A 24,694-nucleotide genomic window follows, 5' to 3' on the forward strand; every position below is an offset into this window, starting at 1 on the left:
CTGTTTTAGCTTCTTCCATTGCCATCAAAAAAATTCCTTTCTGTATTATGGGAAGGACTTCAAGCAATCTAACTTCTATTTAATATAACGATTATACATGCGCTATACATTCAGACTAAAGCGTATAGCTTAAATATTGTCTTGTTGCTGCTTCTAGACGTATTTAGACAGTATTTGATGTACTCATAGGAAAAATGAAGTGACAATTTGAGGAAGGTACATAGAGAGACTACAGCAAAAATATAGAAAGAGGTATCACTGGAACCATATTTCCAGCTTTGCTTTTAAATTGAATGCATTTGCAAGTAAAAAGGGAGAAGGAGAAACAACAATCAATCAACAGCAGCAAAAAGGAAGTTAGATTCACTAATGCTAAATTAAAAAAAAAAACAACATGCAAGATAACAAATGATTGCAATTCAGACTTCTCTCATCATTACTGAAGTTAATGGAATACTGGTAAGTTTCAGAAAAGCTTCTTCACTTAAACATTGATGTTTATGAAAAGTAAAGCATGACTTAATGAGATTAAAGGATTACCTGCGGAACTTCAACAGCTGACATAGAGAAAACATGAAGGCAGAAGATTTTGGAGCCGTTGTATCCCACAACAAAGCCTTGAAGTTTTTGCTGATGGACAGGGAAGTTACTAGCTTTGATATTGAGGTAACCTCCTCCAGAAAAGCAGAGCATATCTTCACACTGTGCATTCCAAGCCACGCTATTAGCATTGGGTTCCTAACAAGCAAAGTAACAGATGATTACAACAGATATAATTACACCTTAGAAATAAGTCTTTCAGCTAAAACATCTTATACATATTATATTATAGCCTAGGTGTACGTACACACATGCAGACACACACACACACACTCATATTTACATTTGTAACATTCTAAAGACTAATACATTCCTAAGCACATCTACAGGACATATTTTACATTTCAATAAACAGTTCTTATTGTCTTTCCTTTGTTGTGTTTTCTGCTAACGATCTGTACTCTCAGACTGCAGGATATATAATATTCCACAATAATACACTGCTTGCTAGCCATTACATTTAATTGATAATTTTTGTGACAGACAGAAAAAGTTACAGATCTTATCTTTGTAGCACTTCATACTTTCTATCCAATGTTTCATCAACATTAAGGGATGAACCCTTAGAGCAGCTGTTAAACTGTCAGTAAGGAGAGAATTATTATTCACTTTATAATCTGGAAATAGGTGAGGAACAAAGTTTATGCTTTAATTCTGTTCTTACTGATGATAAAGCCAAAATACTCATTAACTTTAATACTTCAAAGGGAACCAGGAGAGGGCTCTAAATTAACCTGAAAAGGTCACATTTTTGAGTGCTTTCTATGCAGCTGTTGCTCACACACACCTCCTGCATAATTCATTGTCCACTTTCTCTAAAAGGGTAGTTTTGATGGAGAAATAGATCACAACTAAATCCTGCATAATCTGATTAATAGCAACTGTATGAATTTCTGCACATGAACATTTCTTGGCATATTCTGCGTTCCTTGTCCCTTCCTTTTTTTTTAATTAAAAAAAAAAGAAAAGGCTTTGAATGTCACCTGAAACAACAACTCTTTGGTATGAATATCATATACTAAGCAGGTATCATTTTCATCAACCACTGCCAGCTTGTTTCGGGATGCGCTCATATCCAGACAACGCACAGCTGTGGATTGCTTCAATAGGACGATTGCAAAGACATTATCGACAAATATCTTCAGAATCTGGACATATTTGAAATCAAAGTCAGTTCATGAGAAGTTCCTAAAACTAGAAACAGCATAGTAGGTACCAACTCTAGTGCTGTACAAAGCATACGATTGCAATTCCCCCCCCCCCCACCCCCGCAAAGATAAACTGCGCATTAGAGGGAACGCTTTCAGTTTAAGATATCTTGAAAAAGTTTGTTTCCACAACACGTTCTAGGTTTCAAGCCCATACAAATAAAACATATGCCATACATAGTGAATCTTGTAACATTCCACTTGTTGAACAATTACATAAAAAGAATACGGCAGGAACGTGTATTATAAATACAGAAGGGAAGGGATGTCTTGAATCTTTCCTCGCCCGTTTTCTATATCCCTTACCTTTGGGCTTCAGTTTGCAACTTTCAGCTAATTGGCTGGTTGAACAGACAAATGCCACTTCTAAAACATCCAAGCCTTCACAAGTTGTCACCAAGAGAAGTACAAACACACACACCCACGCCCACAAAGAAAAAGGTTCTCTCAGTTCACTGACAATTCCATTTTTGTCAGATGTTCCTAACAACATATAGACTTAGGACAAAGTCAAACAATTTTATGAATTTTGTAACCACAGAATATGAAAGATGGAAGTAACTAGTTTTTAAACACAAGATGAGACTCTGCCCAACAATATTCTAGGTTGTAAAAGGATGTGCTGCTTCTAAGTTCTCCTCCAAAGAGCATAAATCAGATTTTATTTGCATTGAAAAGATACACACCAGACATAATGCATTACCTGACCATTCTTTAGACCAACTAAGAGGCCTTCTCTTCCTGGAGGTCCTCCAATTACTTTAATATAACGAATAAGAGATTCCATCAGCCATTCTCGTTCTTTAACGCCACTAAACGAGAGACACTGTAATCTCTTCTCCTGAAGACACAATAATACACAACATACTACATGGAGGTCAAGAGAGAACTGTTATTCCTCTGATATGCTGTACTTATATCTACCCTAATATTTCTGCCTACTTTTTCATATAGCAATGAGAAAGTCAAAAGTCTTAGCCGTCCAAAAAAAGGTGAATGCTTTTTCTAATGGTTCCCTTCTGCCTCCCCCCAAATTCCCTAGATTGGGCATAAATTTTTAAAGTTCTCTGCAGAGACTGTTTCACAGGGATATAGCCACTTGTGACATACCACAGCTATTGCCTAAAAGCACGTCAGCACTACAGATTACAACACACGCTACATGTCATATTGCCTAATAGTTTAATCCACTACAGGTTTTTTTTTTTTTTCCTCAAGGTACTAATCTTATTTTACCAGCTACTTGGACAACTGTCTTTAAGTCACGTTAATTACGTACCTGGCATAAAATAATATGAGCTGAACAAACAACCAGCAAGTTGCATTCAAATTTTTTTACTATTTTTTCCTTCACCCGATAATACATGTCTGAAGAATCATCTGAGTATAACTCATAAATCAAGATTTTCTCTGGCATCTGGATTGCCAATCTGTTTTTGTAGATTGCAATTTTCTTTACAAGCTCTCTGCCTTTTATTCTAACTATAGAGAAAGAAAACAAAAGACATAATATAGTCCTGGCTGAAACTAAAACAACAGATACAAAAATCAGAAATTAGTAAATTACTAATTATACTAAAATCAAATTCTCCTAAAGCACCTCTAGATTTAAAAGTAGAGTCCTACTAGGATACGTTTGCTCTTCTGCATCAAAGTGATCTACTATCCATATAGTTAGTCACAATCTATCACCCTTCGTTATTTGTCAACAGCAAGTTCTGGAGCAATGCTTTGATTCCTTGCCATAAAAAGCCAGTAAATATGAAGAAACAAAATCAGCACAAACCCTTAAGGCTGTAAGTAAGAAAAAAAAAAAAATCCTAGATGTGATGTACAGTATTTTTATCTTATAATCTCAGAGACTAAAACCTTATCTTAAAAGCCGCTGCCCCTCCCAATGTCCTTTCAAATCCCCACACCTTTTGTTAAGCTTGTCAGTGCTGATCCTCCAGAATCCAGGTCTGCACTCTGGGTCTGCAAACAGCATGCCTTGATTTTACGACAGTAAAAACACAACTGCAATCTGCCTGGTACATGCAACATATATTCCAAATGTTCTGATGGATATTAATTTAAAAACCTAATGAGACTGAAGCTTTGACTCGAACAAAAGTGCAAAATTACCTTTTTGTTCAGTAATGAGATGTTGGACAATAACATCCGTCATGTTGTCTCTGTAAGCATAGCGATCTTTATAAAGGCCATGAACTGTGCTGAAAATCAGCTGATAAAAGGATATTGTTCCATCTTGGCATCCCACTGCCTGAACAAAAGGAGAAAATACTTTTAGTTAATTGATACGCGTAGGTGAGAATTGGCAAAATGCGTAGTATTTATATGAGCATTACATTCCTTTTCCTGCATAACGTACAGGTTGATACCAACTACAGTCTACTTGCAGCACATCAGTGGTAAAATTGCCATTGAACTTAGCAGTGCAAAATGAGGCTTGATCTTATAGATCGTGTATACCTCCCTTTTTAAAAAAAAAAAAAAAAAAAAAAAGCACACCGTCTTTTAACATTTGTACCATGGCCCAGACAGTATAAGCTGTTTGGCTCACAGTTGCATCATGTGCACCTTCCCACTTTCCACAAGGTGTAATGCTAGAAACTCAGAAAAATATAAACATTTTCTTCCCATCAAAGAATTATACATGGTCAACCTATTGCAAGTTATTAGCCACTTAAAAAAAAAAAACGCAGCAAGTGCCTTGCCATCTGAAAGCAGGTGTTACATCCATTTACTGCCTTCTTGCAGCCTAGGTTTTACTTCCCCAGGATGTGTTTGATTGCAGAGGAAGTTTTAGGAGCTCACTAAACAATCCTTAGATTTCGCTGTCTCAGTAAGGATGCCTAGATTAGGCAACTGAACTTGAAATTTACGGACTTACCTTACATGACAAATTCTCTGTGAAAATGTCAATAAAGTGGACCTACTCACCACATAGTTGGAGTCTGGTTTAACTTTGCACGTCCACACCCAACTGCTTTGCTCTCCTATAGTACCAAGACGCACACCATCCTTCGTGAAGAGCGAAACCTGTTTATCTGAACCTCCTAGTAAAATATATTCTCCTTTAGTAAAATAACTGACACAGCAAGGATCAAAATTGAGCATTCTGTCCTTTCCAATCTACAAGGGAAAATAAAAAAGATCAAAAAACAACAACAAAAGGATCATTTCATATTTTCCAAGGCAACAGCAACAGGTGGAAAAAACACAAGGATCCCCTGAGTGGCACAATGCTGTCACTGATACCATCCTCCCCATTCCTCCAGCCATGCATAACCTCTCAATACGCCACAACCACTGGCTATATTTAGATTCCCAAAAACTGTTCTGCATTACACCCAAGCATTCTTCCAGTCCCAAACCAACTTACTTGAAATGAAAGCAATTCACAGCCCACCACCACCATTAACTGATTGAAAGAAATTGACAGAAGTGCTGTGTAGGCCAGTTAACTGTACTACAGAAGTCTGCAAAGTTGTAAGGGTTTTAAAACAAGAACTGGAAGACAGCAGCTCTGTTGCCAAGGGAGAAAACAAGAGCTGGAGGAAAAGACAGTTAGAAAACAGACTCAAAAAGGTCCAGAAGTCAGAAAACATTTCATGTAGCTAATAAAGTCTAATAATTTTATTAAAAATAAATGCTTTGTACGGAAGAGACAGAATAGAATCAGAAATACCCTGCCTTTCCAAAACATACCTGCTTGCCACTAAGCTGATAAAAGGAAAGTTTTTGACCCCAGTCTGCCACAGCTAAAATATCATTGTGTTCATCTCTAAGGAAAAAAAAAAAGATTATATAGTAATGTTACAGTAATTTATTCATAATTCTCTTAGAGTAATTGAACCAAGTAATAAGACACAGAATATATTTCACATTACTCTTAGAAAGCCCATAAACAGGAAGGACAGCACATATACCCTGTCATTTAAAGCCACAGAACAATTCGGGGCACAAAATAAAAATCAATCTCCTCCACAGGAATAACTACAAAGCTTGATATATCACTTCACCTACAGCTATGTAACAGTAGGTACACTAAAGCTAATGGTCCCTTAAACAAATTAAGCATCTGGGCCCAGCTTCTGATCTTAGTTACAGTGAAATAAGGCCACTGTAACAAAGTCAATACAGCTGAGCAAGAGTGAACTATATTTATAAGACTATAAGAGAGAACAAAAATCTGCTCCTGGAAGAGCAGCGGCAGACTGAGGAAAGGCCCCAGGTCTCAAATTTGTTAACTCTGGCACTCTGACACGATCTGTTCAGTTTGGGGCATAACATAGGAGTCACATTCTCCACAGTTTTTTACGCAGGAGGAGGGAAGATAGTAATTTGAACATTGTGCTGTAAACAATGCTTCAAGCCACAAGCTGAACAAAAAGGAAATGGATGAAAAGAAACTAATGAAAAGCTAATCCTTTAACAGGCACCTTTCCTTTGCTCAAGGAATGATGTACGCACCCACGGGAAGGGGGAAAAAAAAAAAGTGCAATCACATACTTAAGAATTATCCCATAATGAACACACATGAGCAGAATAAATTAAGACTGTACAGGCAACTGCTAATCCAGATTTTCCTAATTTCTGAATACCTGATTTTGTAACCTGGATAATACCCTTTCACCTTGGTCCTTTTTATAAATTACCACTCTACATAATACAGATAAATAGGTTCCTTTGAAATTTCACTCACAAGTTGGAATCCCTAGGGCTCTCTTCTTCCTCATGCTCTTCTTCCTCTGTATCACTACACTGACTACTGCCAGGCCTGGATTTCAATACTGGTAACTCCTCTAAATAGCTGTGAACTGACTCCTCTTCATCCTCATTTGCTCTACTCCAAAAATTCTCCCACCTACTGCAATATCAATTGTTCATTCGCATATTAGTTTGGGACACAATTCCCTCTGAATGGAAGTACAAACTGCCGTCCCCTCTCCCGTCGCAACTCCCAGTCCAAATAGAAACCCAACAAAAAGAAAAAGAACAAAACAAAAGCCATAAATGAAATGTTTCTTGAGGTCTAAGTAGAACTTGTTCCCAGTTTTTACATTAAGGGAAGACCAGCAGCAAAGCCAAATCCCAATATATAATTGCTAGACAAATGCAACGTAGTTGCCATTAATCTGTTTCAGTGGGGATAAAAGTCAAGCCTCTGAACAATCAATAAGACAAGGATTATCTATTCAGCATAAAAGGGAAGGATGAAATGATTTACCTAGATGGATTCCAACAAATCGACCATATCGGAGAAGCAGCACCCCCTGTACGCTCTATTTTAACCTTCTCTTCACCATTTTTATTCCTTATGCTGACAATGCCGTTGAACATCCCCAAAGCAAGGTATTGGCCATCATTTGTCCAGCTGATAAAACACACACATATTGAAGAGCAAACTACTAAAAACAAGCAGCAGGACTGCAGGATGGTACAGCCTACTCAAACAGGGATAATAGATTGAAACACATTTCTAAGAGGGAGTTCTGGGAGATAGCCAGGAATCCTACAGTTTGTTTATACATCTAAATCCACATTTATAGCAACAGCACGCACTATAGCAAGAACATTTTATTATATACACACAAATAAAAAAAATGTAGAAAGAAAAAGAAAATACTAAAGCTATCATCTGCTTGTAATACTTGTATTACGTGCTAAGTAACACATATATTTTTTGATGACAGTGTTGGCAGCAGACCAAACTGTTTTAAAAACCACATTTAGAACAGTGATCAGAAAAATGCATTGGGGTGGGACAGAGGAGACCTACTTTCTATTCTTGTCTCTACTGCAGTTAGCTGGGTGACTTTACACAAATCACTGTGCCCTTGCCTCAGGTTCCCCATAACATCTGCTTCTCCAGCAAAACCTACCAAGATGAAAGGCAACAAGCACTATAGCCAGAAGGTATAATTGCTTTTGCCTCTAACTTCTTTTTATTGTTATTGCACAAGATGGCTAAGCAGGGGTGGGTGGGAGAGAAATCAAGTCACTTCCTCAAGACCAGAACACCTCTCTGACAAACACTACCAGATCAAAAGCAAAAGCCATTGCTATAAACAGAATTTTCCCTCTGAGAGGACAATACAAGAAAGAACAAATTGTTTTTGTTAAATAACAGTCATATCACCACTGGAGCATCATAATTGCTACTCAAGTATTATAAAGATGAGAACGGCAAGGCAGCATTAAGTACATAACGCTACTGAATACTAAGTTAGGAGAGCCTATCTCATACCACTGGTTATTGTCTCTGCGTTTGTTTGACTATTTTATTTGAACTTGTTTCTCTTCAAGCTTGCATATTAGGGTTTGTAGTGAAACTAAGGTAAATGACACAGGTAATCGTTAAAACTTACCTACAGCAAGTAACCTTACTGCTAGTTTTATGTTTGGAGACTGACTTCTGTTCAGGAGACCACAAACCTTCATCAAAACAAAAAAAACCACAGTAAACTACAAGCAAGCATTGATCAGCATTCAGATTAGAAACACGCATTGACAGAAAACTCACTATGGATTTCGGAGGGATCAAAATCTCACTGACCACTAGAAGGATTATTTAAATAGATACTACCCATCAATAAACGGGGAAAAAAAAATCATCTGAATAACACAGAAAAAACATCTCTGGAAAAGTCACGGTAAAATAAAGCACTGTGTTTTATTCTGTGGCATCTCACTACACAGTACTTTTCAACTGAGTTGAAGTGAGTTAAATATCTAATGTTACTTCATTAGGTAACAGTATCTTTATACCTCATCTCTTCCAGATAGGAGCTGTACCCATCTTTAGTTAGCTTCACTCTTCAATTTAATAGAATTTACTGGTTTAATGGAAAAGTAAGGAGAAGACATACCAAAATCACTTGAAGAGCAGGATGCCAGCTGATGAGTAAGAGGATTGTATGAAACACATTGTATAGAGTCATTATGCCTAAAATAAAATTACAATCACATTTCAATAGATCATTCTTAAATGTATTGTTTTCTAACTTTCAGCAAGATAGCTGAAAGGCTTACCAGATGCCAGAAATAATTAGATCAGCTTATATTACATCGAATTAATCTGCAATTACTGTAAACTAAATCAATAATAAAATTTTTAAAAAGGTCTTTAAATGGAGGATTTGCTGTGTTTCATCAAGATTAGCTAAAAATATAGGTAGACAGTGGTTTGTGAAGTGTTGTGAAATGTGATTACAGCTTATAGCCAAATTCTAAAATAAGTATGATTGTGTATACTCCTAACTTCAGCAATAATTGTACACATAGCCAGAAACAGATTTTGATGACATAGCTTGAGAGACGACATATAAAACAAAGCCAAGGGGAAAGCTCCAGTCCTCATCTTTAATATAATTGTAGTTCAAAGACCAAACTAATGTGGTTTACTACACAAGATCAGAATCATACTGTTTCATTCCCTCTCAATCTATACAGACATTCCCCACTTCTCTGCCAGCCCTCTAAATTCATCATACCTTTATCTAGACTTCCCGTGCTCTTTCATGCCTTTAATTACTTTCCCTACTTTTCAGATACTTTGCTCTTCTTCTCTTCCCTCTCCTTATTCCCTACTAGCCTTTTCTCCAACCCTAGTTAATCTTCTTCCACTTCTAACATCGCTTACTCCTTGACAGCGGACATTCATGGCCAAAGTCTGTACTTGACAGGCACGGAATCGAAAGGAATCACTTACGTGTATTTCAGAATTCCTTCTAACTTTGAAGTCCAAATTATCACACTTTTATCCGCTGAACCAGATGCAAACCGTTTGCCTAGGAATTAAACATAATTTAAATCTCACACATTTAGGAATCACTTTCATTTCAAATATCCAACCAAAGAGAGAGCAAGAAGTTCTTGAACTTCACAAGGCTCAAGTAATAAAGGGCCTAACATTGCAAGTGTCGTCACGTGGCTGTGCTTCTCAGTCTGTGTGAACGGCCTTACTTTGTTATTCCCTCAGAGAGCTCATCGCCAAACCTGGCAATGCAAGTAGCCAGTCTGCCCAGTGCTGTCAGTCACAGGCTGAAGACTTACCTTACCAGTCCCAAGAGGAAAATGGTGCATTTTCACAAGTATAACGTAAATACGTTAGCACCTTTTGAAAGCACAGTATTTGACAGGAAGTCCTTACAGTCTGCACAGAATGAGAGTCAGAGACAACGAAAGATTTAGAAGCAAAGTGAGCTCTGTAGTGAGCGCAGCAACATATGAAGGATCAGACAATTGAGAAGCTCTGGGAGAGAGGAACTTGTGAAAAAAAATCAGAGGCAGGAAGACTGCTAGAAAGAGGGCCTTCTGGGGTAAGCCTTCTCCTCATGCTACCCCCACAAGTATCAATTTAACTACAGCTGAAGTAGAAGGGGAAGGGAAGTAGGGACTACAGTTCTTGGATTAACATAACAGGTAACCTTAAATTATAGACGTGAAAACGTAGTACTTCCTTCTGAGTGTAGCATTTGTAATGCATTTCAAAATCCCAATAATAAAAAGATCATACATGTTCAAAACATGATCACTGAAACCACCTTGATTACTTTACTTATCAATTTTCAACAACAAAGGGAAGAGATCGTGCTCTACAAAGTAGAATAACAAAACCTCAGAACTGATATTTACCATCTTTAGCATAAGCCACACAGTATACAGTGTCCTTATGTCCTTTCAAAGGCTGGATTAAGGTCCCATCGGAAGTATCATATACCTATAAAAACAAAAATGAACATAAAACCTCAGCCTTCCAATGAGTTGCACAGGACAAGGGCCTAAAGTTACCAAAAAAACCCAACAAGATTATGCACTTTTTTTGTGCTTGCTTTTATGCATGCAATCCATGTCATTAGTTAGTTAGGACAGGGCAAGAGAAGACATTTTAAAATGTAAGAGGACCCTTCCTTGAAGTAATGCTTCTCCTTCAACACTCCGAAGGAACGAATACTGAGCACTAGTCAATTACACGTACAAGAGACATCATGTTTGACCTGCTTGCTTTACATCATCCAATTCTTTCCCTATTTGAGAATTATTTTTAAACTTAACAAATTACTGGAAAGGACTATCATTACATACACTCTTCTGTGAACAGTGAAACTAATAAAGCCTGCTCCTGCGACTCTAAATTACACCTCTGGAAGCGTGACATCCATCCACCCCCACGTGAGAGCTTTGCAAGACACCATACGAGAACCTTGGTCCCAAGCTGGGTTAGCAGCAGGCAAGCAGGCACGGGGTGCTGGGTAAAGCTCTAGTTGAATCTTCTCTCAAAGCAGGGACGTTAAGTGGGGCTTCTTTCCTCTTTTCAGAGGGATTTCCATGAAACTGGCAACACCATAGTATTTGTATACCTTGGCGACTGTGGGAAGTTTAGCTAAGAGTCAACGCGTTCAAAACCTCTGGGCGAGGTAAGGAAGGACAAGATGACACAAGCAGCGTAAAGCTCATTACCTCTGGAAATGAAGCTAAAAAAACGGTAAGAAACATCAAATAGCTTTGAAATACTTTACAGCTAGAGCATATGAAAACATGCATACGTTGGGCTGGCGCAGGAGGAGTTAGAGGATTTTTGGCAGGTTCATACATTCGTAAGTCAAAATCACAGCCCCGTGGCTGCAACCGCAAGAGGAAAGAGAGGTGTCCTACCAGCAGCCTGTTGCCAGCAGCAATTATCAACTGGGTCCCGTCCGGCTTGAACGCAAGATCATAAATACTAAAGAAAAACAAAGCAAATCCACCCACGTGAGCTGACAGACCTTTAAATACCTGAAGAGCCAAAACACCCTTCCATCGATTTTCAACGGAACTTTAAAGACTTCGCACAACAACCCCCTCCCCCCCCGCCAGCTCCGGGGTACACCGGACTGCCGAGCAGAGGCCCGAGGGCACACAACCGGCGGCGGCGGCCCCCGCACGGGCCGGGGCTCTTACCACTGCTCGGCCTTGTCGCGCCAGGTGAGCGCGGCCCGCATGGCGCCCGTTTGCACCGCCACCGGCGGGCGCCCCTGGCAACGCGCATGCGCAGGGCGCCGCTGGGCGATGAGGCGGCACTGCGCAGGCGCCCACGGGGGGCGTGGCCGCATGCGCGCCGTGTGTGTGTGGGGGGGGGAGGCTGAGGGCCGTCACGTGGCCGGAGGCGCCTGCGTCATGGCGGCACCGGAAGGGGGGAGCGGGCGGCGGGCGCGTTGCCATGGCAGCGGGCGGGCTCCCCGAGCTCCTCCCCCGGCTCCGGTGGCGGGCGGGACGTCGCCGGGGCTGGTGATGTCACCAGGCGGTGACGTCACGCGGGTGCCGGCGGGAAGGCGGAGGGGGCGGCGATGGCGGCGGCGGCGGGCCCCGGCCCCGGCCCCGGCCCCGGCCGCCAGCGGAGCCCCCCGAGCGGGGCCGCGGGCGGCGGCGGCGGCGGGGCGCCGCGCGGGTGGGAGAGGCTGGTGACGCAGCGGCGGTCGGGAAGAACAGCGGGGAAGTACGACGTGTGTTTTGTCAGGTAGGGCGGGCGGTGGTGGTGGTGGTGGTTCGTTTTTATAACAAGGTAGTTGTTGAAGCGAAGAGCAAGAGGCTGAAAAAGCCATCTCTCATCATTTACTTTTCTTTAATACTGCAGTCCCGAAGGACATAAGCTAAGATCAAAAGGTGCGCTTGTGAATTATTTTCGTAAAACTGGAGAGACAACTCTAAAAGCAGAAGATTTTGATTTTACTGCGCCATCTCGGAGCAGCACCCGTTCAGGGGCCAAAAGATGCAGCTCAAAAGCTGTGGGAGCTGGTTTACAGGAGGAGGATCGTCAGAGTCAAGCACAGGACCTTAGTGTACAGAATGGTGAAGAAGATAAAATTCATAAGGTTCAAACTGGAAATGAACGGCTGGGAGATGTTGCTGCTACAACCACTTGCAGTAGTAAGGATTTGGTCGTGAAAGAAGTAAAACCAGAGGACTGTTTGAAAACCAAAAAAAAGGGGGCAGTTGGAAAAAGTGTTCAGAGTAAGAAAACTAGAAAGAGCTCAGAAAAGAAGAATGCAGATAATACCCGAACCAAAAGACAGAGAAAAGTATGTAACAAACAAGAAACTGAGTGCATTCAGAACAAGAAATTCTGCAGAAAGAAGGACATAGGTGTCCCTAACAGTCAAGGGAGAGATGACCACAACACAGACCCTGTGGATGCAGGAAAAAGAAAAACTCTTTTAACAGAGGAATTACTGATTTCTGGATCACAGTCAGACATACAGCTAGGATCAGTCACAGCTCCCTTGGAAAAGGAGTTGAAGAGCCTAGCTGAGCTGGAGTGCATAGAGAAAAGTTTTAATGAAGCATCTTCTGCAAAGTCTGAGGAGAAGACTGATGAACTGGAAATAGGGAAAGAGACAGATCAAGTGAATCTAGATAACCAGGATTTTGAATCCAACACTGAAACGGATGTTAACATTTTGCAGCCTTGTGACAAGAAAATCCTCACAGAAGTTAAAATGCTGCAAGGTACATATATGTTTTTGAGTAGAGTATTCTAACATTTTGCTAGCGGTATTCCTGAACTTTAGCAGAAAAGTATTCTGTTTCAGATGGAGCTGCTTTGTGCTTGGACATACTTCATCCATCCAGATGAAGAGATCTGTATGTGCTCCTGTGGGAATCTCTCATTTCTTTATCCTGCAGCATTTAACTTAATGTAGATTTATTCACAACTGGAACTTACGCTGTTGGTCTCTTCAGCTTTATGATATAATATAATAATGATCATTACCTTCCTTGCATTTGCTCTTTTAATGCTGCTGTACTGGTCAGTTTTTGATACATGAAACAACTTAGTTTTAGTTTGTTTCATATGACAGTAGGTTGTGGAGAACATTTAATCTTTGACTGTAGCTGAACATGTTTCCTCAGGCTGTTGCAAAGTAATGGTTTCTCTTAAGAAGATACTTCATAGAGCTGAAATACTGAAGGACTGGGCTGAATCCAAAGTGCATTTACATTCTACACACCTACTCGAAAGCCTTGTATTCCCATCACAACATAAAGAGAAAATAGCATATGAAACCTAAAAGCCAAATATTTTATGTTTTTTTTTCTTTCTAATTGTGACAGAAATAACGCTAAAGTATTATTTCTTTACAGAAGAATCTATTCCACGAACACAGGTGGAAAAGAGGAAAACAAGTCCGTATTTTTCAAGTAAATGCTGTAAAGAAGGTATAATATTCCTTAGGGAAAGAAATTCTGTTTTATGCAGGGAGGAATACGGTGGCTTAAGATCAAGTAATGTTACAGAAAATTTCGTGCAGTTTTAGACTAGTTAAAGTATAGCCATGCTCTGTGGCATTGGAGAGCTAGGCTTAGTGCACAAGTGCTGATCTTGTCCCATTTTAAACCTTGGTGGTTTGTATCTTGCAAACAACCATTATGCCTAATATAAAATGACTCAGTAGCTCTTTCAGTAACTATAAGAGGATGGACTGAGTGGGCTTTGGGAAGGTTCTTTGTAGACCACAGAGGTGTTTTTCCTGTCAAGGGGAAACCCTGTACTCTGTGGCTACAGCTCTGTACTTACAGAAGAAGGTGAAGTTAGCTGTGAAGGGCCCTTCTTCTCCGAAAGGATGTGTACCCTTGAAACACAGAGCCACAGATACAGGCAGCCTTCGCTCTTACTGTAGACTATGCCATGGACACACAGTCCTTGCAGTGTTGTAAAGGAGAGCGAGTGAATTGCTAGTGCTCCATCCACATACAGTGCTCCCACAAAGATGAATCTGCTCCAAAAGTTCTTTCTTTTTCTAATTATTTTCTTAAATAGATTAATCCGTCCTTTACTGCCCAATAACTTTTCCCATATTGCCTTTGTGTACAGCTCCGAGCCCACCTAGAAGGAAGGCCTTCAGAAAATGGACTCCTCCACGTTCTCCTTTTAACTTGGTCCAAGAAACTCTTTTCCATGATCCATGGAAACTCCTCATTGCAACTATATTTCTCAATAAGACCTCAGGTAAACAGAGTAATACGATTTTGTGTTGGGTAAGTGTTTGGGGTGCTGTTGTCATAGGGTCAGAACAGCTGCCAAATTTTTTATGGCATTAATGAAAGATGAAATGCATTTCAGCTTGTGTTAATGTAAAAAAACCCAAAAAGTAAATCCTAAGTCAGCAAAAGTTCACTTCTAAAAACATGCACAGATAACCACAAAAGAGAATTACCTGCACAGTCTTCTGTTCACAGTGATTTCTTTGGCTAGGTAAGGCGGCAATTCCTGTGCTCTGGGAGTTCCTTAAGAAATATCCTTCTCCTGAAATAACGAGAACTGCAGACTGGAAAGAAATGTCAGAGTTGCTCAGACCTCTCGGCCTCTATGAACTCAGAGCAAAAACTATAATCAAGTTTTCAGGTAGATTTTCCTGAGTATGGTTGTTGAATGGTCTAAATTATATTAGCAAAGAAACAGCATTGTTTTCAAACAGTGCTCTGTGGCCTTCAGTTTGGCAAATATTGGTGTTGTCTTATTTTATGCAGCTTTGGGATACGTTGGTCTTGTCTGTGTAAAGCTGCCCGTCCTATTGCCTTAACTGAGAATAAAATAACATACATAATGAGTTCTGCAAGAGACCTTCGTTGAGGAGAATTGTTTGAGTGGAAAAAGTTAACGGGTATCTCCAAGACTGGTTTTGTGTTTTCCAACACTATGATAAGATGGCTCTGCTTTGGTTCATATCAGATGACCTCCAGAAGACCATTCCTGCCTAAATTTTTCTATATACTTTCTGTACTTCATACTTAAAATAAAAGCATTCCTCTGTGGATTCCGAGGGGAGAGATTTATTTAAAATTCACCCACAGTGATTTGTTTGAAAGATGTTTTGTGATGGACCCAAGGGGACTCTTCACCTACTTTGGCTAGGAAACAGCTAAAACTTGTAGTGTTTTTCATTTAAAATGTTCTAAAACAGGTTTGGGACCATAACAGAGAATCAGGATTTTGCCTAGACTTGCTTTCTGTGATCCGCTTGTCTGTACGTAGTGAAGTATGTGACTATATGTTCTAGATGAGTATCTGACCAAGCAGTGGAGGTACCCCATTGAACTGCACGGGATTGGAAAATACGGAAACGACTCTTACAGAATCTTCTGTGTCAATGAATGGAAAGAGGTATGTGATGCTGTCATTCTTGAAGGGCTTGATGCAAAACATGCTCAAAGCAGAGGCAGTCTGTCCTTCGGCTTCATTGGACTTTTACAGATGTAATCAGTAATCACGTGAATTAAATAAAATTATAGCAAATTTTCATCTTCAATTAATTGAATTTACAGAATGTACCTTTTAAGAGTCTCATCCTGTAAATGAAGGCTCACATCACCTTGATTTTTCTGTAATTTTCTTTTTTTTCACTGATTTTTTTTATTTTGTTAACGTGGAGGTGAGATTCTCTTCCCTGCTCTAGCGAAGAATTGAGTTCCATATATTTAATGTCAGCAGGAGCCTGGCATTCCCTCTGAGATCTGTTTTCACTGGGTCCTCGCTATGCTGGTTTCTCTCCTTGCAGAAAATTGTGAGGAGTGGTTAAAGGGTCATTTTGCTATCAGGCACATGACTTCCTTCCTAGTTTATGAAGACATTGTTTCATGGCTGTGCAAACATTATATTCTTTAGTTTATGTATGCAGAGGCTTCCCTGTGTAATGTGTGGCATCATATTTCACTAATATCTGTGAGCTTTAAAAATGTCCTGAGCTGGGAGGGGAAATACCTTTGGTATATGCTTCAGAACTGTGAAGTATTTTAAGTGAAGACATTTTAGTAAATGTTAGATGTTTTATTTATGTTTTAGGTGCAGCCACAGGATCACAAGTTAAACATATATCATGCATGGCTCTGGGAAAATCATGAGAAACTAAGTATAGATTAAAAAAGACAGTTACTACAGCCTCATCTTGTAGTATTTACCAACTTTGCTATGTGTATGAAGTGTATATCCTTAAAGTCTTGTTTGGATCATCAAGTTCTTAATCTAAATATTTGTGTCACATAACAAACTCAGGTAATCATTGTAATAAAGTGGTGATTAAAAGTTTTAAATTTTAAATAAACATATCCAAATTTTTGTAGCGTCTGTTCTTTTAAAGCTGCGCAGGCTTAACCCTGGATCTTGAGAGTTATAATGGACGACAAGGAACGTCCCACTTCCTAGCCAAGAAAGAAGTCTCAGCGGTTATTTTGTAATTGTTTGGTTAAAAACAACGTGCTTTATCACACACAACTTATTGCTCTGTCTTCCGTTGTGAAAGGTGACCGATGGTCGGTTCCCTCTGAGGGACTCGTGCCTGGACGGCTCCCCTGAAATAAAAACGCGCGAGCAGGCCCTGCGTTAGCCTGCGGTGAGTCAGAACGACGGCTCCTGTCTTCTTTCAGGGCTGCCTGCTGCGGCAGTCGCCTCTCCGGAGCTCCGCCGCGTCGCAGGGGCAGCGTTTCTGGAAGCGCGCCCACCGTCCCGTGCCGTGCCGTCCCGTGCCGTGCCGTCCGGCCGCCAGGCAGCACGGAGGCAGCCGGCGGGCGGGAACGCGCTCCCGCTGCCCCGCGCCTGCAGCCCCCGGCCAATCAGCGCCGCGTTGCCATGGCGCCCGCGGCAACGCGGCCGCGCGCAGGCGCCGGGGCCGTGAGGGGGCCGTTGGACGCGCCCCGCCCCGCCCCGCCCCCCCGTTCCCTTGTGGGCCGGGGAACGGGCGGGAACGGCGAGGCGAGGCGAGGCGGGGGCGTGGGGCTGGTGTGGGGAGCCCCCTGCGCGGGTGTCCTCCTTGCGAGGGTGTCCCCTCTGTGTGGGGTTCCCCCTTCGTGGTGCAAGAAGGCAGCAGATTGCGCTAAGCTCCTTTTTATTGCTTTGTGGATTGTTTAATTTTAGCTCAGAAAGATCTTAGGAAATTTTAATATACTTTCTTTTCTCTTGTCTAGGATCAAAGTCAGACCTGCAGAGAAATCGATCCAGCTGAGCTTGACGCTAGATTTTGTAATAAGTGCATCTGTTGTCACTTAAAGTACCAGCATGACCAGCAAGGATTTAATTGACGATTTGACTGAGGTCAAGCCAGAACTGGTCTTGGGACACTGTTTCAAACAATACCGGCTGAGAAATATGTATCCACATCTTTTCTTTAAGTTGAAAGCAAGTAGGTTTGGGCCACCCAAATCTAGACGTCGCATTATTTTTGCTCCCCCTATGGCAGGACCAGCTTTTCCCTTTTCCCAGCCACCTCCAGCCCCGGATTTCTGTCAGTCAGCTGTCTCACGGCTGCCCCAGGAGGGAGAAGATAGCCTCTGGTCTCCAAAGATCACCTCCGATACAGAAGATGATCTGAAAAAGGTGGAGGCTTGGATTACGGAAAGGAAGCAATTCCGATCTCAGCTGGAAAGCTTTGTGGATGTGGAAAGATGGCTGATACAAAAACCTTCCCACAGCGATCAAGAAGAAAGAGTCTGGGAAAGGATAAAGGCATGCAGAGCAGAAGACAGAAAGGCTAAAAGCAAGTTAGCTCTGACCCACAGCCCAGAGGTCAGTATATGTTGCACTATTCTGCCCTGAGGTTATTGCAGCGCTGCCCTTGCGTGGGGCCCTGCCACCGCCCCAGTGTCACTCAGACCTGACCGGTGCATGAGGCACTGCAGCACGTTCACTGGTCGTGAAACTGGACGGAAAATATCAGCTGGTGTCAAATCAGAGTTACGCTGCTTTACCCAGCTGGTGTCACAGCTACTGGCACAGTAATTCTGGATAACAGTGATGTCAGGGTTATTTTCCAATCTTTTTCAGTGCTCGCCACCGGAGAGCAGCCAGCTCCGGCGCAGGCGTACCGCTCCCCTTATTCGTGCGCCGTACCCCCAGGCTCTTGTCGTGCTGCACAGCCTCCTGCACAAACACAATTTCAAGATGGTGGACTTATTCAAGAAGGCTAGTATGGACCGGGGGAAAATCATGAGAGAAGACTTCATTAAAGTCATCAAGGAGGTATGTAGGGAACAGAAAAGTAATGAATGGCTGCAACTCTGTCTTATTTTCCTGCATGAAAACCCAGAGTGGTTTCAGTGGAGCAGAGCTTCAGCAAGGGGTATTTTCTCAGGGCAAGGAAGGGTGTGGAGAAGGTGGATGTAACCTAGAGCGAGTCGCAGGAGGGAGGGAAACCCACTGCCTCCAGGTCTAAGGAGAGTCACTGCTCAGCTGTGCAGCTGTCTGGATCCTGCCATGCACCCTGAGCTGGCATCAGACGTCCCAGTGTTGACACTTTGCACAGAGCTTGCCCCCTCCAGGCTCAAATATTTCCCATCGGACTGCCTTTCAGCACACGTTTGTACAGCACCGCTCACATGGAGCCTTGCTTCCCAGGGGCACAGCAATGCAAAGCTGTGAGGTCTATCAGGATTTAGTGGTTCAGCTGTAATCTTATATGATAGTCCACCCCTGAAGGTCTTCTCAAAACCCAGAGGGCTGGGAACTTTGGCATGTTAACAGCTGAGAGCTCTGCAGAAGGCAGCAAAGGCCCAGTAACGTTAATAAGCTGGATAGACCCAAGTAAACCTCACCAGGTCGTCCTTGTGCCCTGCCTACCTGCAAGCACAGCTGGAATAACAGCAAAGCTCATCCCTCCTGGCTCTGTGGCAAGCCTCGGACTTTTAATGATCACAGTGTCATTCTGTTTTCAATCACCAGACCAAAATTCCCATAAGTGACAAGGATTTGGAGGATGTGATCATCTTCCTGACTTCCTCAAAACGAGGGAATTTTATAAGCAATGACGATCTGATTGAATGTCAAAATCGGTGGCTGGAAATGATGCAAGGGCAATGCAGAGGGACCAAAACAGGTGAGAGGAAAACACTGTGCTGGGAAAACACCTCTATATGCTTACCAAAGTGGATGCAGGATATGATTCCTCTAGATCATTGCCCTGTAGCAGAGTGGCCAGGAGGAGGTTTCTCTGGGGAAAAGCTGAGGAATCCTGTCAATACTGCAGTCAGCCCAACTGCAGGAGAAAGATTATCTAATCTTTTGGGTTTGGCTTAAAATCTGAAGCCTGACGTTTAACATTCTGTACAGGATTTTGTTAGCTAGTGTTGATCATCCAGTTGATCAAAAATTGACCTTTCTCCAGCTGTTGGTGGCAGCTGGAAAACACAGATTCAGAAGAGCTCGTTTTTTAAAACCTACCCCAGACCTGAAGGCTTGTCGCAGTACCTGTGTCATCTTAAGCTGCAGTTTTCACATCTATGAGATAAGAGGCATTTTGCTGCCCTTGTGTTGTACTCACTGTTTTGCAGATTAAACATACGTTGTAAGCAAACAAAATACCTCAGGAAACTGTAAACTAGAGGTAGTCTGTAATATTCATGTCTGGATCAAAAGCCAAAGGATGTTTTCATTCAAAGATTTGAGTCTGTGGGGAGTTCCAGCTTGCATGAAAGGCAAAACCCCTTTGTCCTGAATGTTGATCAGTCCAGACGTTTCTCTGTACTACTTTGTAGCACAGTTTCTCTGGACTTTTTGTTTGTTTTTTAATTTATCATAGGTGTACAAGCTCAGTGCCAAAAAGCCACTAACAAAACTGCCAGTTGCCCGACTTCTGCTGGGGGCAAAGCCAAAGAAGTGAAGCCTCTCGCTCCTACCAAGCCTGAAACACAGTTAATACTGCTAGAAGTTCCCCCGATCAACGCTGAGCCAGAACGCAGATATCTAAGCTACGATGACATGGAAGAGATTGGAAAGCAATTCAGAGACAGGAGGCGATGGAAGAAGGTACCGTATATGTGACAAGGGAACAGGTGCACCTGCGTACATTGGCAAGTGCGGCGTGCGTTAGAGGACAGTACAGCAGTAAAGAAAAGAGCATGGGGTTTACTGTGAATATTAACTTTTTAACAGTCCCTTGGCAACGCAGTGCCTTGCAGCGGAGGTACTACAAACCCTCTGAAACAATTGCTTTGGCTTCTGTACGCTTTGGTGAGATAAATACTTTTTATGGGTAAATGGCAAGAAAAAGACGTTTTGCAGATGATGCAATTTTTATGTATGGTGATGGAAGGTCTTTTTCTGATTGTCTAGTCTACCTGTCCACCAGACCATGATTTGTCCCTCAAGATGCTGATGGGCACTTTCTTCTGTTTAGCATCAGCATCAGTGTAAGATGGTCAAATGGACATATAAAAATGATTCATTCACCCCAAAATATTTCACTTGGAGCATCTAGGGTTGGACGAGCTCTGGCAGAATCCAAGGCAACCTCCTCTTGCCTGGATGCCAGCATGCTGCCCCACGCTCACTGGCAGCTAGCTTGCCAGAGCCTGTGGCTCCTGGACACAGTCAGAAAATAGAAGATGACTGCAAGATTTTATTCATCTGAGGCACCTCTGTTCAGTGTGCTGCTCTTCTAACAGATACTCTAGGGAGTCTCTCTCTGAGGAGCCAGCTCTGGAAGGGAGCTGCACCCACAGAAGGTGCCTGGTCCCACTGCAGGCTGCAGAGTCCCGTTTGCATGCCATTTTGATATGAATCCTTGCCTGTAGCTCCTCTGAAGGGAATGTCTCTCTGATCCACTACGGCACAAACACACTTGCCCAGTAATGCTGATCAGAAGCAGTTCTTTACTTGCAGAGCAAAGACACCCCGATAGAATGGAAAGAAAAATGTCGGCTGGTCAGATCTGGGGATAAGTCCGTTGACGAGCATTGCTTGCCATCGACTCTAGAGGGTGACATGGGAGAACTGGTTGACCAGTATCGCAGGAGTTGCTTTGTGACCTATCTGAAGAGCCTCAAGCTGTGCAAAGACTATAACGTTTGTCTCACCAAACCGGTGCTGCAAAAAGGTAAAGCAGAGACCAACACCTTGATGTGAATGCACTACATCTGGCAGACTTGCATCTCTTCCTGAGCCCAGAAACATGACTCATGTATGGGGGCTGCTGGTGAGGCATGTCTGCAGCCCGAGGAGGGCGATGGGATGCTGCTGGTTACGATCAAGAATACAGTCAGCAGGCCCAGGGGAGGGCCTGGGTTTTGGGAGCTAGGCTGCCACTGGGCTTCCCGGAGGATGGGGCAGAGGCAGAGGACTCTGTCTCTGTTAGTTCATCTTCTCCTGCTATCTCACCGGTAAATCCCACATCCCAGTGTGGCGCGCAGAGCAGCCCCAGCTGCTGAGGAGGCAGTCACCCTCAAAGCTTGTCCTGCCATGAGGTTGGGACACCTTTCTCCCCTCCTGCTGGGGTGCAGCACGGGCAGCTGTTCCTGAAGGGACAGGGAGCCAGGAGCTGAACACGATACCACAGCCAGCAGGGCAGGGGCCTCGCCGGCCAGGGCCCAGCCCCACAGCGCCCAAGCTGGCAGCCAGGTTCAACCAGGAGTCCAGATCGTCCAGCAAATTCATGGTGACAAGGCAGGGTCCAATTTCAGGCTGGGCAGTCAGCCTGCGGGTGAGGATCAGCGGGGTCCATGACCTGGCCAGGCACAGGCAGGGCTGTGGCAGGGCGGGAGACTGGCACGCCTACAGTGCAGCTCGGCCAGGACTGCAGCCCCGGGCTGAGCTTAAACAGGGTCTGGGGCCCTGGCAGGGCGTGGGGGGCGCTCGGGTGAGGCTGTGCAGGGCCTGCTGGTGCCCTCAGTGCCCTGACACCTTCCCCCTTCCCATCGTGGCTGTATCCCCTCCCGGACAGAATCACAGACTGAAACGGAGATGACCTGGACCATTTGGGTAGGGACAGCAGGGGTACAGACCTGGGGCAGCTGGAGAATTTAAGTTTTCTTGGGTAAACATATTCAGCATCTGCTGCCCTTACACTCTTGCTGTGTGGGGCAAGCCGTGACTGTTCTCTTTTCATTGTGCGCTTTGCCAACAGCTCTGCTGTACCCGGGAGACAAGATCATAAAAGAGGGAGAAGACATACGGAAAATCAGGCAGCCCGGAGCGTCCTACACCACAGCCCACACGTCACCTTTGAGTGCATCCAGATCAAGAACAGCATCCAGAAAGCAGGCCAGAGAAATGCAAAACAGGTTTGTTTACACAGAGTTTAAGATCAGTCCCCTCCTGCTGCCCTGTTGTGTATCACTCCTCTGCGCTTGTTCCCCACTGCATCTGAGGTGGTACCAACACGTTGGAGTGAAATACTAGGATGTTGCAAGGGAGCGGCCAGTGTCAACAAAGGGGAAGATTCTCTCCTCAGCTACACGGACGCTTCTGTATTTTAGCAAAGCCATTGGGTTGCGGTGGCGCCAGTGATGCCTGGCAGGAGCATTAAAGACTAGTTGGCTCTAGTTCTGTACTGCGAACCTGCAGAGAGCTACAGAGGTGACAAAACTTCTTTCCTAAGAAGGTCTTCCTCAGAGTGACCCAACACTGTCTGAAATCCACTCAAAGAATATGTATTATGAAAGAAAGATAATCCCAAAGAATCAACCTTTACTCTCTGATCCTGAGTGGCTTTACAGTTGCAGCTGCTTTGCTCTTGTTATACTGAAAACACTGGATTTCAATTGTTAAACCTAATGGCTACAGGGCTACAAGAATAGGTTCTCAGAGGAAAACAGCGTGGTCCAATTTTCCCCCTACCCAACCAGGGCTGCCAAACGGCAAAGAATTTTCTCTCTCCAAAATCTGAACAATCCAAACTGTTTGGATCGGTGGAGAAGCTTTCAGAGAGGAAAAGCATAGCAAAGTGGGGCATAATCTTCTGTCTTTATCTCAGTTAAAGAGGATTTAGAGAGTATTTTAAAAAAAAGAGTGTTAAAGAGCATAGAGGTGCTATGGTGATGGGCAGTGTAACAGCTCTTAAGATAGTTTCGCCAGATGGCATTTCTAATGTAAATAACGTATAATAATAACGTACAACAGATACACCCGATCATGCAGTAAATATTTGGGTCTAACACAAGGAAAGCTGAATTGCCATTCCCTCTAAAAGGTCATTTGTCAGCCCAGTTTGTCTTGACTTGTGAAAGGTAGGCAGGTTGAATATGCTGTTGAGAAAATACCTGGGATCAGCATCTCAATCTGTTCAAACAAAAGCATTCATAACTCTAATCTCAGAAATATCAGAAAAGGGCATAGGCCTGGCAGAGCTTCCTGGAGCCTGGAAGCCCTGGTAGCTGGTTCCTGTCAGTCTCACTTTTGCCATTACTAAAAGGAGCAGTGAAACTACCCAGAATTTAATCTCTGTAAAACATATTACTATTCTATCTTTTTTTTTTTTTTCTCTCCAGGCAGCTCCAAAGGAAAAAAATGCAAAAGTTTGCCCACCTAAGCAAGTCAAACGACAATAACTTCTGGCCAGGTCACCTTCTGGACAAGATATGCCTTTATCTACCTGCAACGGAGCCCGGCAGGGCGCACGCCCTGTTCAGCTACGTTCACTCAACCAAGCCCGTCTATCGCGGCATCTACAACCCTGACCGCAGCTGGCTTCTCAGCGAGCAAGGATACTTGACCTACGGAGATACTGCATTCAGAAAGACCTATTTCATCTGAGGCTGTTTGCACAGCAGCATGAGCTGCGAGCACAGGTTTGTGATCTCTCAGTCGACTATCTCAATGGATCTGGGCCGTGCTCATGGAGGAAATAAAGGTATCAAACAGTATATACTCAGGTTAAAGTTAGGGGAGCTGGAGCAGCATGAAAACACACTTCTCACCTGGGAGCTGTTCTGCTCATCCAGTAACAAGGGGCCATTTTGTGAAGGGTAAAGAGTTCCTGCTTCCTGGGCACAAGTGTAAGGGAGGTAGTTAAGGTGGGGGGGAGCAGGTGGCAGAGGCCAGCCTGCGTGACATCCAGCTGCCGGTTCCTACCCTTCCCTCGGGGCGCCAGTTCCCCGAGGTCTGGCCTGCCCAGCGCTGGTGGGTCTCCAGGGACGCC

The 24,694-nt window shown here is 43.2% G+C and overlaps 3 protein-coding genes across 4 annotated transcripts in view; 2 read left to right on the plus strand and 1 right to left on the minus strand.

Moving 5' to 3' along the window:
- IFT122 (intraflagellar transport 122) overlaps positions 1-11,917 on the minus strand; it is a 32,584-nt gene extending 20,667 nt beyond the window's left edge. Inside the window, exons 1-14 of the mRNA XM_068907105.1 lie at positions 11,757-11,917; positions 11,472-11,538; positions 10,452-10,536; positions 9,526-9,604; positions 8,684-8,760; positions 8,183-8,249; positions 7,042-7,188; positions 5,520-5,595; positions 4,752-4,943; positions 3,933-4,071; positions 3,088-3,290; positions 2,512-2,649; positions 1,584-1,748; positions 541-738 (exon numbers count right to left, since the gene is read on the minus strand). Of these exons, the coding sequence (XP_068763206.1) occupies positions 541-738; positions 1,584-1,748; positions 2,512-2,649; positions 3,088-3,290; positions 3,933-4,071; positions 4,752-4,943; positions 5,520-5,595; positions 7,042-7,188; positions 8,183-8,249; positions 8,684-8,760; positions 9,526-9,604; positions 10,452-10,536; positions 11,472-11,538; positions 11,757-11,908 (1,785 nt within the window). The 5' untranslated portion in view covers positions 11,909-11,917. The remainder of the gene's footprint in view (positions 1-540; positions 739-1,583; positions 1,749-2,511; positions 2,650-3,087; positions 3,291-3,932; positions 4,072-4,751; positions 4,944-5,519; positions 5,596-7,041; positions 7,189-8,182; positions 8,250-8,683; positions 8,761-9,525; positions 9,605-10,451; positions 10,537-11,471; positions 11,539-11,756) is intronic.
- Positions 11,918-12,142: 225 nt separating this feature from the next.
- Positions 12,143-16,908, plus strand: MBD4 (methyl-CpG binding domain 4, DNA glycosylase). The gene is made up of 7 exons (XM_009681155.2): positions 12,143-12,312; positions 12,430-13,301; positions 13,938-14,012; positions 14,668-14,802; positions 15,049-15,198; positions 15,854-15,957; positions 16,636-16,908. The coding sequence occupies exons 1-7, from the start codon at positions 12,143-12,145 to the stop codon at positions 16,711-16,713; spliced, it is 1,584 nt and encodes a 527-aa protein (XP_009679450.2). The 3' UTR covers positions 16,714-16,908.
- A 186-nt stretch (positions 16,909-17,094) lies between these two features.
- Positions 17,095-24,425, plus strand: EFCAB12 (EF-hand calcium binding domain 12). 2 transcript variants are annotated; one of them, XM_009681134.2, is made up of 8 exons: positions 17,095-17,182; positions 17,754-18,351; positions 18,610-18,804; positions 19,504-19,657; positions 20,360-20,586; positions 21,442-21,655; positions 22,682-22,838; positions 24,045-24,425. In XM_009681134.2, the coding sequence occupies exons 2-8, from the start codon at positions 17,845-17,847 to the stop codon at positions 24,307-24,309; spliced, it is 1,719 nt and encodes a 572-aa protein (XP_009679429.2). In that variant the 5' UTR covers positions 17,095-17,182; positions 17,754-17,844; the 3' UTR covers positions 24,310-24,425. The 2 variants fall into 2 exon arrangements, with proteins under 2 accessions (XP_009679429.2, XP_068763440.1); XM_068907339.1 differs by lacking the exon at positions 17,095-17,182 and having other exon boundaries at positions 17,466-18,351.
- The last annotated feature ends 269 nt before the right edge of the window (positions 24,426-24,694 follow it).

Source organism: Struthio camelus, chromosome 14 (assembly GCF_040807025.1).
Source record: "Struthio camelus isolate bStrCam1 chromosome 14, bStrCam1.hap1, whole genome shotgun sequence".
NCBI classification, from domain to species: Eukaryota; Metazoa; Chordata; class Aves; order Struthioniformes; family Struthionidae; genus Struthio; species Struthio camelus.

Bases quoted from the DNA above. Each gene is read 5' to 3' on its own strand.
- MBD4 (XM_009681155.2), top strand. From the start codon at position 12,143: ATGGCGGCGGCGGCGGGCCCCGGCCCCGGCCCCGGCCCCGGCCGCCAG. The intron at 13,302-13,937 runs GTACATATATGT...ATTTCTTTACAG, and splicing joins AGAAGTTAAAATGCTGCAAG to AAGAATCTATTCCACGAACA. The intron at 15,958-16,635 runs GTATGTGATGCT...TTTATGTTTTAG, and splicing joins GTGTCAATGAATGGAAAGAG to GTGCAGCCACAGGATCACAA.
- EFCAB12 (XM_009681134.2), top strand. From the start codon at position 17,845: ATGACCAGCAAGGATTTAATTGACGATTTGACTGAGGTCAAGCCAGAA. The intron at 18,352-18,609 runs GTCAGTATATGT...AATCTTTTTCAG, and splicing joins CTCTGACCCACAGCCCAGAG to TGCTCGCCACCGGAGAGCAG. The intron at 20,587-21,441 runs GTACCGTATATG...CTTTACTTGCAG, and splicing joins ACAGGAGGCGATGGAAGAAG to AGCAAAGACACCCCGATAGA.